Below are 15299 nucleotides of genomic sequence, written 5' to 3' on the forward strand. Positions count from 1 at the left end.
TATATATATAAACCTTTTTCCTGACCCCAAACATTTGAATAGTTGTGTATATCTATCCATGTCTATACTAGTGACACAATGTTCAGTTTTTTTGAATGAGTCCTCTGTCCTCCTCAGCTATCCGGTACTGTGACCGCTGTCAGTTGATCAAACCGGACAGATGTCATCACTGCTCCACCTGCGACAGGTGAGTCCACTCAGAAAACATAGTTGCCTTGCTTGTATTGGATTTGCACAATATGTATTTTGATCCTTTTTGTTTTTCCCAGATGCGTCCTGAAAATGGATCACCACTGTCCATGGTACGTACATCTGGGGATGCATTCAGTTTGTAATCTGAAGTTGCCACATAATCTGGTTTAGGTGCTGTAGCTACTATGTAGCTTATAACTCTGTGTTTTTCTCTGTTCTTCTAGGGTTAATAACTGTGTTGGATTCTCCAACTATAAATTATTTGTGCTGTTCCTGGCGTACTCTATGCTGTACTGCGTCTACATCGCTGCCACAGTTTTGCAGTACTTTATCAAGTTCTGGACAGTAAGTCCACACATTCACACAAAGACATCTGATTCCTTTCATTTATCACACTTCTCGCTTCTCACCTTCTGCTATTTCAGAGAGTCAATTTCAGCTTGTCTTTCCATTAATCTGTTCTCCTGTCTGCATGAAAATGAACTGCAGATAGCCTAAAGAATTATGTGAAGGCTAATGTACAGTCAGGTGGTCATTATCACAAAATAAACCTCAGGGAGAGGATTTTGGATTTATTTAGCTTACTATATCCTGCTTATTACACAGCTACACACTAAATAAATAAATATATATATTGATTTGAGTTTAAATGATTTTAAGGGGCAAATATAAAGACTGAGTATAAAGATTTCTATTTCAAATAAAACTTTCTATTTATCAAAGAATCCTAAAAAATAAAAATAAAATTAAGCAGCACAACTGTCTTTAACATCAGTAATAATGATAAATGTTTCCTGAGCACAAAATTAGCATATTAGAATGATTGCTGAAGAATAATGTGACACTTAAGTGTCACAAAATATAAAACAGTAAATAGTAATAATATTTTTACAATTTTGCTGTTTTTTTTATTGTACTTTTGATTACAATTTTTTGAATAAAATAAGCCGCTTTGTTGATTTGAGACTTCTTTCAAAAAGATTAAAAATCATACCAAAACCAGTCTTTTGAATGGCAGTGGATGCTGTATTTTTTTCATTTATATGCACTAATATAACATTATATATTTTCCTCTATATATTTTTACTAAAACATTAATATTCGTAAATGCCATGCAATGATCTTTGTGTGTGCGTGTCAGTTCTTGAGACACAGAAAGAAGGAAGAAAAAAGGGATGTGTCTGCTTCTAACATTCTGTCTGTGTTTTTAACGCTTTGTCTGAAGCTTTGCAGACGGAGGGCTATAGAGCATTGCCCGGAGGTAAACCACTCACGCTTGCTTTGCACTGTTGTGACTGTGGGCGTTGGTTTTGTGTTGCACTGTTGACTCATTTTGCTTGGTATTCTCTTACTGATTAAAATAAACCGCAGTGTTGCAATAAAGAGTGCAGTTTAGCATATTACATATACAGATGCTTTTTAGTGGTACGGCAGTCAGTTCTTACCAGACATGGATGTTAGTGTTGAGGCTGTTAGATCAACAGGTTTTCTTGAGCTCTACAACTACATCTGTTGCCAGTAAACAGTTTTGGTAATGTGTGTAATTTTTTTGCCCTATAGTTTGATAGCAGCACTGACTCAACCAGTGGTGTGTTTGGGATGGGAATTTTTGTAGTTTAATGAAATATTGCAAACTACACTGGAATATTTTATGAACCTATCCCAAAACAAAACACTTTTTTGTCAATATCTCACGTTCTGCTTTCTTGCTCAACAGAATCACCTGCCAGACACTCATGCAAAGTTCCACGTGTTGTTCCTGTTCTTTGTAGCGGCCATGTTCTTCATCAGTATCCTGTCACTCTTCAGCTACCACCTGTGGCTCGTGGGAAAAAACAGAACCACTATAGGTAAGATGATGTTAATATTTGCTGCTTCTTTTTCTTATACTTTTTAGTTCATTTCTAACTGTACGAGTGTTGTTGTTGCTTGCTTTTTTTTTCATCTCCTTTTCCTTCTCCTTTTTATCATCTTTTTTTGGTTGAAATGTTGTTGTTGTTGTCTTAGAGGAGGAAAGGAAGGAGAAGAAAGAAGTAGAAGAATAAGGAGATGGAGGCTTTTATTCCTCTGTCTCCTTATTCTTTTACTTCTCTTTCTTTTCCTTCCTTTCCTCCTCTTTCTCCTCATACTTTTAGTTGAAATCATCTCCAACTATTGAAATGTTATTCATATTTGCTCCTCCTCCTTCTCCCTCTCTTTATTCTTCAGCTTATTTTTCTTATAGTTCTTTAAATAATTGTGGTTGGTTGTCTTTTGGTACACTGCGAACACTGCTGTTTCTTTCAGGAAATGCCTGTCTAGTAAATACAATTATTGCTTATTTAGATTCTAATTACTTCCTCAAAGAATTTCAGTCCAGGTTGATATTCCCTTGTTCCTGTCACCGTTTGTTCTTCTAGTCCTCCTATCTCTTTGTTCCATATTTTGACCTATTTTTCATCATCGTTTCTTACTGGCAAGTCACATGTTCAGACAACAAATAAAACTTTGCTGATAGAAGTGAAATGTAAATGAATGTGGGGGTGGATTGTGGGCGTGCTTATGAACAATATTTAGGTCAAACTTCAAGAAAACAATGCAGTTTTGATGCACCTCCCAAAGTTTGTTCTAAAGTTAAGGGTGTCATTTGTGTCGTGTAGAGCAGGAACAAACCGCAATCTAATCTCTCATCCGTCTGTTCAGAGGCGTTCAGGGCACCGGTGTTCAGAAATGGCCCAGATAAAAATGGCTTCACTGTGGGCTTCCGCAAGAATGTCACCCAGGTGTTCGGAGACCAGAAGAAGTGTTGGTGCTTGCCCCTTTACAGCAGGTACAAAACACATCCATCAAGCATCATTTGTAGGGCCCTATGATTTCTACGATGAGGAAAACATGGGCAAAAATGCGGAATCCAGTCATAAAAATGGAATTTACTGTATAACGCAGAATGTCACGGAATTTAATAAATCAAAAGTAGGTCAGAATACCTAAATCAAAGCGAGATTTGGACTAGAGTCTGTGAATATTAAGCTGCAAAAATACCATTTAAATATGAATCCCGCATGTTTTGCGTGTCTCTGTGTGAATGAATGGCGCAGACGTGCGCTTTCGTTTACTACACACACACTGAAGCGTGCGTAACGCTCATGGTGTTTTCAATCTCTGTCGCCTCAATATGAGTACATGAACACATGAACATGATCTCTAGAACTGCTCTGAGAGTCATGCTTCATAAGCATTTTACCGTTTCTTTTGAGAAAAACTATCGTCATATCATATACAAACAGAAACCTACCCATCAAAATAAAAGTTTGGGGGCGTTTTGTTTTGCTGTCTCTCCTCCGCGCTTCTGCGTCATTAATCACCGGCACATGTGCTACACATGCATCCTTTTTCTTACAAAAATGCATCGATTCGCTGTGTGAGTGCACATTTTATTATACATTTTATTTTATTATGGATGGATGCGCTTTATTTGACTACTTTTGGACTGTTGAAAAAAACACCCCCCATCAAAATAAAAGTTTGGTTTAACTTGAAGAATCTTTGACAGAAATATATTACTTAATGTAATGTTAGTACTACTACTGCTAATAAAATTATTAAAACATTATTCTTTAAGGCAGCGGTTCTCAATTCCAGTCCTCGCGTACCCCCCGCTCTGCATGTTTTGCATGTCTCTCTTTGTTAACACACCTGATTCAGATCATTATCTCGTTAGAAGTGAGCTCCGTGCATAAACTGTGTTCCGATTGACATGGTCCCTACACAGTGTCCTTTGCTCCCTACTCCCTGAGCAGGGGAAATCCGTTGAAGTTTACTTCACTTCGGAATATTCATTTACAGATTTGCGCTGCGCCACTGCCTGCAGTGTCTTCACACACATACGAAACTTACTAGAGAAGCGTGAAGTGGGACATAATATACCTCTGTAAATAAATACAATTTAAATTCACGTCTCGCACACTTAAATGCCCTTTGTCTGGAACATATATGCTCCCTTCAAACTGGAATCATGGTGGAATATCCGGTAATGTCCACTTCGCAGGGCACTTACAGTCAAATATAACAAACGTCTGAAGCAATAAGAGAAACATACAAAATGTGAGCAGGGGGTACACGAGGACTGGAATTGAGAACCGCTGCTTTAAGGAACATTTACCAGAAAAATTATTTGCCAGAATAATTTCTGGCAAAAAAAAGGTTATATTTTTTAATGAAATCAATTAATTGGAGATGGTTTTGATTATTAAAATGTAATAAAACCATTAAATTGGAATCCAGAAAATTAATGGAAAACAGAATTTGGTCAAAATATACCTGAATTTGAAAATGTATTTTATAGGGCTATACAATTTTTATTTTTATTAACATTTTAATACATTGCTGTAAAATTGTGACAAATTAAAACAGAAAAAAACGGAACCCAGAGAAATTAAAACGGAAAAAAATGGAATTTGGAAAAAAATAAAACGGATTTCATAGGGCACTACATTTGGGATTTTACAGTGTTTAAGAGGAAGAGTTTTTCTCTGCATTTCAATTAAAGATTACAAAACGTAAACTTTTTTTTTTCTTTGGAATAATGGTACACTAATTAATCATTCACAATTCAGTGCAGGAATGTGTATCAAGACCATGAATAACACATTTTAAATTCATGTTAATATTAAATTTATAAGCATTCTCATGAGATGTTTTTGGCAGGTTATGGTAACTGTTAACCGTTTTTTTCCTCTAGTTTGGGTGACGGCTACACATTCCCTACCCGCCTAGTCAACGTTGACTCAGAGCAAGGCAATGTTGAACACCAGGCCATTAAATGGTAATTACAATCTCATTTGTTAACAATACCACTAGTCACTTGAATGACACAGGGCTCCAGACTGCCGGTGCGAGTAACTTGAGCGCGGTCGCACTGGTGCGACCACCGCATTGTTCAACTCGTAAGCGCTGCCATTTCTGTTGCATATGAGAAACATCAAACGGCAAACGAAATGAAAGCAAAACTAAATTGCGCTACTCATTTGAGCTGTAGTTTTTCCTTAATATTTAGAAATGATAAAATAACAATTATAAAATCCCTATTATAAAATATAAAATAATCAAGAAATCAGATTTTGTCAGAGTTTTGCTCTTTTTTTTTTTCTTTGTGTGTGTGTATGAAGTAAGAAAAGTTACAAAGTGCTTTGTGCTCATAAATGTGCAAAGTGCTCATAATCACTGAAGTTGTTGGTCAGTTCCATATAAGACTATAGAAGAATAATGGTACATTTGTTGCATATGAGAAACATCAAACGGCAAACGAAATGAAAGCAAAACTAAATTGCGCTACTCATTTGAGCTGCGCAGCGCGGACCGCGTGACGCAAACAAACTTGTCCGAGCTCAGAACAGCTTTACTTGGGAGCCAAAGTTGAGTTCGCAACACTGTTACAGCACAGCGCTGCGAGATCCAGTGAGAAGCGTTTGAATTCGCCGCAGAATGAATAAAGATTGCTGCGAGATCTAATGAAAAGCATTCAAATTCTGCACAGAAATCTCTGTTATAAACAGATCAAACGGCACTGACATAGAAAACCAGTAACGCTGACTATAACCATGGTGTTGTGGCAGAAATAGTCGAATGATATTACATTCATTTCATTCATCATTCCTTTCAGGGTTTGTACAATCTTTTGCGAGAGAAATTCAAGCAGTTTTCAGTTACTTTCAAGCATTTCACACAAATGTTTCGAGCATTTTAAAGCTCCAAAATGATCCAATTTGAATGTTATTTTTAATGGGATGACCAAAATATACTGTGCAAGAAATGAACATGTAATATTTTTAGTAACCGCACTTATTAATGCAAAACGATATATATAGTTGTCACATCCCTCTAAAATTAAAAGAATACTGCACATTGTAATTTCTATGAGTTAAGTCTATTTATTATCAAAGCATTTGTCAGAATTCATTTATAGCAGGGGTGCCCAACCCTGCTCCTGGCGATCGACTGTCCCGCAAAGTTCAGCTCCAAACCTAATCAAACACACCTGAAGCAACTAATTAGGGTCTTCAGGATCACTTAAAAATTAAAGGCAGGTGTCTTTGATTAGAGTTGGAGCTAAACTTTGCAGGACAGTCGATCGCCAGGAGCAGGGTTGGGCACCCCTGATTTATAGTTTTTCCTTAATATTTAGAAATGATAAAATAACAATTATAAAATCCCTATTATAAAATATAAAATAATCAAGAAATCAGATTTTGTCAGAGTTTTGCTCTTTTTTTTTTTCTTTGTGTGTGTGTATGAAGTAAGAAAAGTTACAAAGTGCTTTGTGCTCATAAATGTGCAAAGTGCTCATAATCACTGAAGTTGTTGGTCAGTTCCATATAAGACTATAGAAGAATAATGGTACATTTAATAAGAGTACATTTATATACCTTTTCTACATAAAAATTAGATTTTGCACGTTACTGTTGTTAATAAAATAAATTTTGTAAGCTTCCCAACTCAAGCTTAGTGCTTTACTGTCAAATGTGTATAAACATGAAATAAGCAAGAAATGAACATGTAATATTTTTAGTAACCGCACTTATTAATGCAAAACGATATATATAGTTGTCACATCCCTCTAAAATTAAAAGAATACTGCACATTGTAATTTCTATGAGTTAAGTCTATTTATTATCAAAGCATTTGTCAGTAATACAGTTAAAATGGGGAAAATATGTGAATGATTGCATTGCAGGCTGGTTTAAGGTGTGCCCCTAAATTTTCTGCTTGTGCTCCTAAAAATGTTGTCAGGGCTCAGGGGCTACAGTGCTCCTAGTAAAAATAGTTAGTCTGGAGCCCTGTGACAGTATAATTCTGCAGCTTGTCATGACAACGAATTAAACTACTATAGATTATTTTTCCCCTCAGCTGTTTCAGATCATTTCATTATGTCAAACCTTTTTTAATCCCAGATCTGTTTTCCCAGAAACATAGTCATTAATAGTATAGTGTAATGTGAGGTGAGGCCAGTGAAAACATCCGTAAACGTTTGTGACTGACACATAATGGTTGTTATGTTAACAGCACTGTTGATGGACAGACAAACCCCAGACCTCTGAGTGAGTCACAGAATCATCTCCTAGGCAACAAAATGCACTCTGAGGAGCAGAAAGACAGCAGCCCGGCGAACATCGGTACGTCAACACTCAGCTTTCACACCCCTCATATATGCCAGAGAACACTGTGAATTTTTTGAGGCATCACTAGACAGTATTAAAAATCCAATGATTTCCCTGAAGCTTTACTGAGACGCACTGTTCCTTAATATTCACTCGCCTGCTTCCTAATGTAGTCGGCTGATTACACTGTAATATGAGGAAATGTATGCATTTATGAAACTGATCTGTATGGGTTTGTCTTGCAGAGGTATGTCAGCCTGTTTCAATTACCATGGAGAATGAGTCATAATCAGGTGAGTCTTCAGTTTGAACATCCATCCAGCCAGTGTTAAGGCCTGTTCACACCAAGGACGGTAACTATAAAGATAATTATAAATATATAGTTCTAAAAATCGTCTTCAATATTAAAGAATAGCGGAGTCCACACCACAGCTATAACGATAAAAGCACAGAGAAACGATATGGTTGGAATCACTTTAAGAACTATTTTTTTCCAGCTGCTGAACAATAAAAACATTGACACCCAATCAGAATCAATCCTGCTACAACGAGCTTTAGAATTTAAAGTGGCAGACGTGCATGCACTTAGAATAAACAGACAATATCATCCGCTGGTGTGGATGCTAATATAGTTATCGTTCTTGGAGTGAACGGGCCTTTACTGTCACTGAGGTTGAGGGATTTAGTTTGGGCTGGTGTGACAGTGGTTTCATTCAGAAGATTCATCAGACTGATTCAGTAAAGAGCAGTAAAGTCCTGTGCACACCAAGAATGATAGCTATAGAGCTAGTTATGACGATAACTATATTAGCGTCCACGCCAACTGAGGATATCATTGTTTGTTATGAGTGCAATTAAATGCTCTAGCTTGTTCAAGTCTGGTGGAGTCTGATTGGTTGTCAAAGTTTTATTGTTCATTGCCAGGAAAAATCATTCTGGAAGTGATTATTCCTCTGTATAGTTGTGATGAGGACATGTAAAAGTATTTTTAGATTTATAGCTAGAGGTATGAATGGTTGTTTAAAGGGTTAGTTCACCCAAAAATGAAAATTGGCCCATGTTTTACTGACCCTCATGGCATCCTAGGTGTGTATGACTTTGTTCTTTTAGATGAATCCAATCGGAGTTATATTAAAAATGATCCTTGCTCTTCCAAGCGTTAGAATGGGAGTAGGCGGGTGTTTTTTGTCAACAGTCCAAAAGTAGTCAAATAAAGCACATCCATCCATAATAAAACGTGCCTCACATGGCTCCAGGGGGGAAATAAAGGTGCGATGCGATTTTGTACGAAAAATATCCATATTTAAAACATTATAAACACTTTTCTCTCACTTCCGCTAACTGTTGTAGGCGGAAGCCGTTCTGGGCAGATGATGTAGGACGTAGCCGGTGATTAGTGACAAATGCGGAAGCGCGGAGGAGAGACAGCAAAACAAAAAGCCGGTCACGAATTAGAAGCACAAACTGAGGATTTGTAAAGAAGAATGTCAGAGGAGTTCCATTTAAGCCAGGAGGAGACTGGTTTTCCTTTGGTAAAGTAAGGAAACTTTGCTTCCTTTGGTCCTATAAACAAACTCGCGAGATTAGCATCTCCCCGGCGCATGCGCTACGCATACGTCCTACGTCATCCACCCGGAACAGCTTGCACAAATGACAGTTAGTGTTTTTTTTTTTCAACAGTCCAAAAGTAGTCAAATAAAGCACATCCATCCGTAATAAAATGTGCCTCACACAGCGCCAGGACATGGGTAAAGTCCTCCTGTAGCGAATCGATGCGTTTTTGTAAGAAAAATATCCATATTTAAAACGTTATGAACACTTTTCTCTCACTTCTGCTAACTGTTGTACACCGGAAGCTGTTCCAGCGGATGACGTAGGATGTATGCGTGGTGAGATATGCTAGTTTCGCGAGTTTGTTTACAGGAGCAAAGGAAGCAAAATTTCCTTACTTAAGCAAAAGAAAACCAGACTTCTCTTGACTTGTATCGAAATCCTCAGACATTTTTCTTTACAAATCCTCGTTTTGTGCTTCTAATTTGTGACGGGCGTTTTGTTTTGCTGTCTCTCCTCCGCGCTTCTGCGTCATTAATCACCGGCACATGTGCTACACATGCATCCTTTTTCTTACAAAAATGCATCGATTCGCTGTGTGAGTGCACATTTTATTATACATTTTATTTTATTATGGATGGATGCGCTTTATTTGACTACTTTTGGACTGTTGAAAAAAACACCCACCTACTGCCATTATATAGCTTGGAAGAGCAAGGATCATTCTTAATATAACTCCGATTGGATTTGTCTAAAAGAAGAAAGTCATATACACCTAGAATGCCATGAGGGTGAGTAAGACATGGGCTAATTTTCATTTTTGGGTGAACTAACCGCGAGCTGCAGTTATTCCATGTGCTGCTTTAAATGCTCAGGCTCATGTTTGACCGGCAAATTTTTTATTTTTATTTTTTTCATTTTTTTTTTTCCTTCTTTTTTTTTTCCTTCATCTGAATGGTTTGAAACTTGCTAAAGGTTTTGAAAAAAAAAAAATCATGGACATGATTCGAAAAAATAGACACTTGTATTGTTCGCGGTTGAAAATGACCTCATTGGAAACGAGTATGAAGCAAATTTCATCTAGTAGAAATGTTTGGTACTGCACCCAAACAAAATCTTGAAAGCTCATATTTTGAGATATCAGCTTCAAATTTGGAACACAACTAAAGATTTTTAGCTTTGATTTTTTTTTTAGAGGGTTTTTATTTTTAAACTAGTGTTTTTGTGAATTTTTCATAAACACTTTAGTTTAGAGACCAATTCTTCACTTTTGAAACTTTTCACTTCACTTTTAAACTTCACATCAGCAATAATCTGCCAGGTGTCTTCTTTAAAAAGAGACCAAACTTAAGTCTGTTCTCCAAAGCATTCGAGATTTATGACAGTTTAACTTGGAAATGTTCATTTTTGGGTCTATGCTCAAAAAACAGGTAATAAATTGATCATAACTATAATTTAGTTCTGTAAAATCTCCTAAAATACTAAATAATAAATAAAAAAACATTGTCACTAAAATGTAGTACATTAATTTCTTTGAAAGTTTGTGTTCATCAGCTGAAAAAAAAAAACACTGAAAGTGATTTCAACTATATCCTTCCTCTCTGTCATCATCATCATCATCATCACAGTTGTTGTATGGACTTCTCTTTTCTGAAAGATTAGTTCAACTAGTCATTTTAGCAATTAAAATTCTAGTTATCTTTGCACAAAAGTGGTTTACTTAAGTTTTCTCTTTGCTTACAGGTCTTTGGAATGGCCCCAGGATGTTTTCCTCTCTGAAGAGTACTGTTGTCATAAGGCCTCATGTGAAAGAGCACACAGTCCTCAGATATCATGCCTTAAGGTTAGCAGCAGCATTCTCTCATATGGAAACGCTGTGGTGGATGTATCTCCCTGCACTCATATCCACAGACTCTCAAGCTCTTCACACCAAACATCCACTCAACTCGACCGCTCTTTCACTGGGGTTTATGATGTTGTGACTAACACACTTACTTTTCTCCAAGCATGCACATTTATTTGACCAAAATACCCTAAAATGACCTTCAGGATGCTCTGTCCAATGTATAATGTATTTATACTGGATTATCTCTGGGACGACTTCCTTTTTGTAGACCAAAAAAGTCAGGCAGGTGTTGCTACCCAAGATGCACTTTTGTCACCAAGGATTTGAGTGGAATGCTGATGTTTACGGATCTGAATGAACATGAAGTGTATTGCAGAATTTGATTAGAATGTGATGTTCAGTTAAGTCACATTTCACTACACAGCAGCTTCAACCTCAGCTATTAGGAGTTTCTAAAGTATTTTGTTCAGAAGAAAGTGCACTGAGGTATTTAATACTTTCACTCTAGATCTTTACATTAATGTACTCTATTTGTGGAAAACTCTATTTAGTATTCAGTGATATCCAGCAACTTTGACACATCTACCCATTTATTAACACTATTTTTTTTCGCTGCATTTAAATTATTTCATTTTTTCCAAACCTCATGCCCCTTAGCATTATACTATCAGCTTTGTGCCTTCAAATGAGGGTTAAATTTTGCAGCAGATGGTGAATCGTGAGAGTATGCACACTTAAGATTTCCAGGTTGTGTAGCACACGCAGCTCAGTGGTTTATTACAGAAGGAACTCAGGCCAAGATGTTAGACTTTTGCCACCTTCAGTTTAAGTTTGAAGACAGCTGAGGTTTTTATTCCACATGTTGATGTACAGCAAGGTCTGTTTACAGCTGCACTGGAGGACTCTGACCTCATAAGGAAGCTCTTGTGTGACTGAAATACATGCATTTCTCTGCGTGAGCAAGATGAGTGTTAATATGTTTAAAAACTCATAATTTCAGAGTCGATGCTCATGGAAGTCATTGAATCAGGTTTTGTGTTTTTTTTTTTTAATAGTTTTATAGAATTTTCTATTTATGTTATTGCATGTTAATGTGAAAAGTATTGAAGGGCCGATGATTTACTGCTCTAGTTGTGACCTCTCTATAGCTGGACTTGAGCTGACCTAATTATAGCAACTGAAATCTATCATGCGTGTAAAAATAATCCCTGATAGGCTGCTGCATCTGCTGGAAGTCACATGCTATTCATCTGAGGTCATGATTGTCTTTATGAACATTTTTGCAAGCAAGGACAGTGATTATGCCAAATATAATCATTTTAATATCAAGGAACTCGCTAATCAATCACTTACTCCCTCATGAATATGTAATATATTACTGGAATTTGAATACCAAACATAGGACCATTTTCTTTTTTTGATTTTTGTTCTTTAATTTGTACAGAATTTTCAGCTTTTTTTGTACTTACCCTGCAGGCCAGTTTGGTTCATGATGTTATATTTGAAGATGTTTCTGAAGTCTGAACAGTTTGCACAGATTCTCCATGTCTAATTGAATTTAATGTGTGTACTTTGCAGATTTAACAAGTATTCAATGTATGCATTATAGAATTATTTAATAAAAAAAATTCAGCACTATGAGGGCATGTGATTGAGTTTGAGAAAGGAATAATGGAAATAGTTTTGGGTACGAAAAAATAGGACTAACAGAATTTTATTTTTAGGTTGAACTAATTTAATAAACTCAGAAGTTACCTCATCTACAGTCCTGCAAATGCAGGGTATTTAGTTGTTAGCCTTTGGTCTGGTGAAAAGGGAAAAGGTGAAAAGTGTAATCAGAGGTGAATAATTCAGATGCTGCTGTTTCTTACCACATAACAGAAAGGGGAGGATATTTTTTAGCATAAACAATGACAAGACTGTAACAAGATGACATACCGGGTCCTATGAGAACTACAATACTTAAGAAAAAATACACTAAAACACAAGCACAGACAAACCACTCGACTTAATACAGACATGAAAATAATTTGCACAGAACATCTGAAAACATTTCCAAGACTCTAAAGTATGAACGAGATGCATTAGTTTCCTTGATGGGGGAACTAGAACTTTTCTGTTAGCTCGACCTCAAAAATGCAGATTTCCGTTCAGAGACAGATAAACTCATTTTAGTCTGTATTAAAACTACTGTGATGACAGATTCATTACTCCACAGTATTCACTCGACACTCAGATGTTACAATCTTATATTCTGACTTGGATTCACACACTTATAAAGATGCTACTACAGAAGATCAGACAGTTATGGGGGTGTTACAACTAAACCATGTGACCTAAATGAAAACAAGAACCTAACAGTCCAAACTGAAGTCAAAACTGCAATGCAAACTTAAGAGGGTAAAAATCATAAGAGCTTTAAAACAATCATGCTTCGACCTCATGGGCCGCTAAAGTGGAACGTGAGACCGCCTCACGCCACCCCCTACTGGAGCTCTCGCCTAATCGCAGGCCCTTCGAGAGCGCTGGAATGAGCTCATCCGCAGCACGCGTGACTTCACACAAACACTACAAGCTGACACTCTCTCGCTCACACACGTACACCTCACGCGCTTCCTCTTCATCCGGGCTTTTAATCAACCCCCAAATCAGCTAAGCTGGTGTCAACTCCCTCCAATCGTGTCTATCTCACCCTCAGAAGTAAGCGGTTGTCTATGCACGCTGCGCTGTAAGGGGAAAATCCTCATTTCTTTCTTGTAAAGTGGCTTGATGTGTCACTCCGCTCTTTTTTTTGTCGGTTTGACAAAAAGCTTGTAGTATTTCTCCCCTTAATATTCATCCTCTCTGTGTGACAATTTCTTCATCTCCTCCCAACTTTTGCAGTGGAGGATGATTGGTTTGTACAGCGGTAGGTCAGTTCTGTGCTTCAGCCTACTTTAGCCCAGATCAGGAATGCTGGGATGTCCCGGACTGGTACGTTGCGTGTGAGAGCTTTGACTCGCAGATTGCGGTCATCCGTGAGCAAGACCACCTCCCTGCGTAACCTCACCAGCCCATCTGGAGAATACAAAACATGATGACGAAACAAATTCTTCTAGGGCTGCAAAACGATTAATCGCGATTAACCGCATTCAAAATAAAAGTTCATGTTTACATACTATATGTGTGTGTACTGTGGATATTTATTATGTATATATAAATACACACACCTACATGTTTTTACTTTTACATGTTTAAACTTTTATTTTGAATGCGATTAATTGTGATTAATCGTTTTACAGCCCTAAACTCATCTACATCTTGGATGGCCTGAGTTTCATTTTTGCATTAACTATTTATTTAAAAACAGTGATCAAAGTCAGATGCCGTAAAACTGTGAAAATGGATTGATAATTAAAAACAAATTCAGATGTAATGCAAAAGTGTAATGCAAAAAACCCATTTGAATTGCCCCTAACAAGTAAAAGTAAGTGAACTGACTTCTCTCAGCAGGCATGAAGTCCTTGGCTTTGTCCTGACAGTAGTGCAGACAGCAGGACAGGATGACATCATCGTTGTTGCCCTGGGGAGACAGAGAGACGCACAATGAGTGGGCGGCTTTAAAATAGAGCTTAAAGTCTCGTGTGCATTTCTGAACTTCTCAAGGTTTTTTTTCACACTAGAGTTGCTTGTTGATGTGCAAGCCATTTTCCGAACTTGGGTGCGCACCATAGAACCGTGTCTGAGTCTTACGTTCCCTGAAGATCATCGTTAAGACTAATCATCTGCAGTCTGTCTGTCGTGTTACTTATGAGAGTCTAAAGACAGATGATTTTAAAAGCATCTCTGATTTGAACTTCAGAATCAAAAGTAGCTTCAGAGTTAAATTCAGTTCTGAATTAGACTGAAGTGTTAATTTCAGATCTATTCAAAATTAATTTGTGTAATCACTAAACTAAAATCATTCTGAAAAAAAAAATATGCAAGTTAATTATTTAGATTGATCATAAGTTATTATAAAAATAAGTTATATTATAAAAATAAGTGCTTGACTGGTGCATAAAATAATTAAACATGCCTGCAAACTCACAAGAGGTCAAAAAGGTGACATAGTTCGGAATATAAATAATGTAGGGTGGTCTGGGGGCATCCCCCCAGAAGAAAATTTTTGAGAATTTAAAGGGGTCATATGATGTTGCTAAAAAGAACATTATTTTGAAACAGAAGCTGCATCTGAAGTGGCATTGCATCAGGGCTCCAGAATGAAGCTGAGGTGCCATAAATGCATTTACACAACAAAATTTCAAATGCATAAATAATTTTATAAGATTAACGTTTTAAATATTTTTGAATATACAAGTTAAAAATGTTGGGAAAAATGCAATACTTTTAAATATGAAACCAAACCACCAGTAGATGATGGTAAATGACTGTTTTAATGAGCGAGTCCCCCTTACCATACTGTGATGCCGTGTCCCGGAGCAACAAGACAAAACCAATAAAACCCATTCTAACCGAGGCGTTTATTGCATCCAGTGGGGACATAATTATGGATTATAATGACTTATACTGTGTTTTTAAGCGCCGCGTAACCA

General features: G+C 37.0%; 2 protein-coding genes across 2 annotated transcripts in view; one reads left to right on the plus strand and one right to left on the minus strand.

The window, feature by feature from the left end:
• LOC107686182 (probable palmitoyltransferase ZDHHC20) overlaps positions 1-13281 on the plus strand; it is an 18322-nt gene extending 5041 nt beyond the window's left edge. The window contains exons 8-14 of the mRNA XM_016483089.1: positions 1418-1453; positions 1910-2042; positions 2875-3001; positions 4913-4996; positions 7234-7343; positions 7574-7621; positions 10623-13281. Of these exons, the coding sequence (XP_016338575.1) occupies positions 1418-1453; positions 1910-2042; positions 2875-3001; positions 4913-4996; positions 7234-7343; positions 7574-7617 (534 nt within the window). The 3' untranslated portion in view covers positions 7618-7621; positions 10623-13281. The remainder of the gene's footprint in view (positions 1-1417; positions 1454-1909; positions 2043-2874; positions 3002-4912; positions 4997-7233; positions 7344-7573; positions 7622-10622) is intronic.
• Positions 11781-15299, minus strand: part of LOC107686181 (telomerase-binding protein EST1A-like) — a 19242-nt gene continuing 15723 nt past the window's right edge. Inside the window, 2 exon segments of the mRNA XM_016483088.1 lie at positions 11781-13782; positions 14206-14287. Coding sequence (XP_016338574.1) covers positions 13652-13782; positions 14206-14287 — 213 coding nt within the window. The 3' untranslated portion in view covers positions 11781-13651.

The sequence above is a fragment of the Sinocyclocheilus anshuiensis genome, unplaced genomic scaffold (assembly GCF_001515605.1).
Source record: "Sinocyclocheilus anshuiensis isolate Anshui unplaced genomic scaffold, SAMN03320099.WGS_v1.1 scaffold437, whole genome shotgun sequence".
NCBI lineage: Eukaryota > Metazoa > Chordata > Actinopteri > Cypriniformes > Cyprinidae > Sinocyclocheilus > Sinocyclocheilus anshuiensis.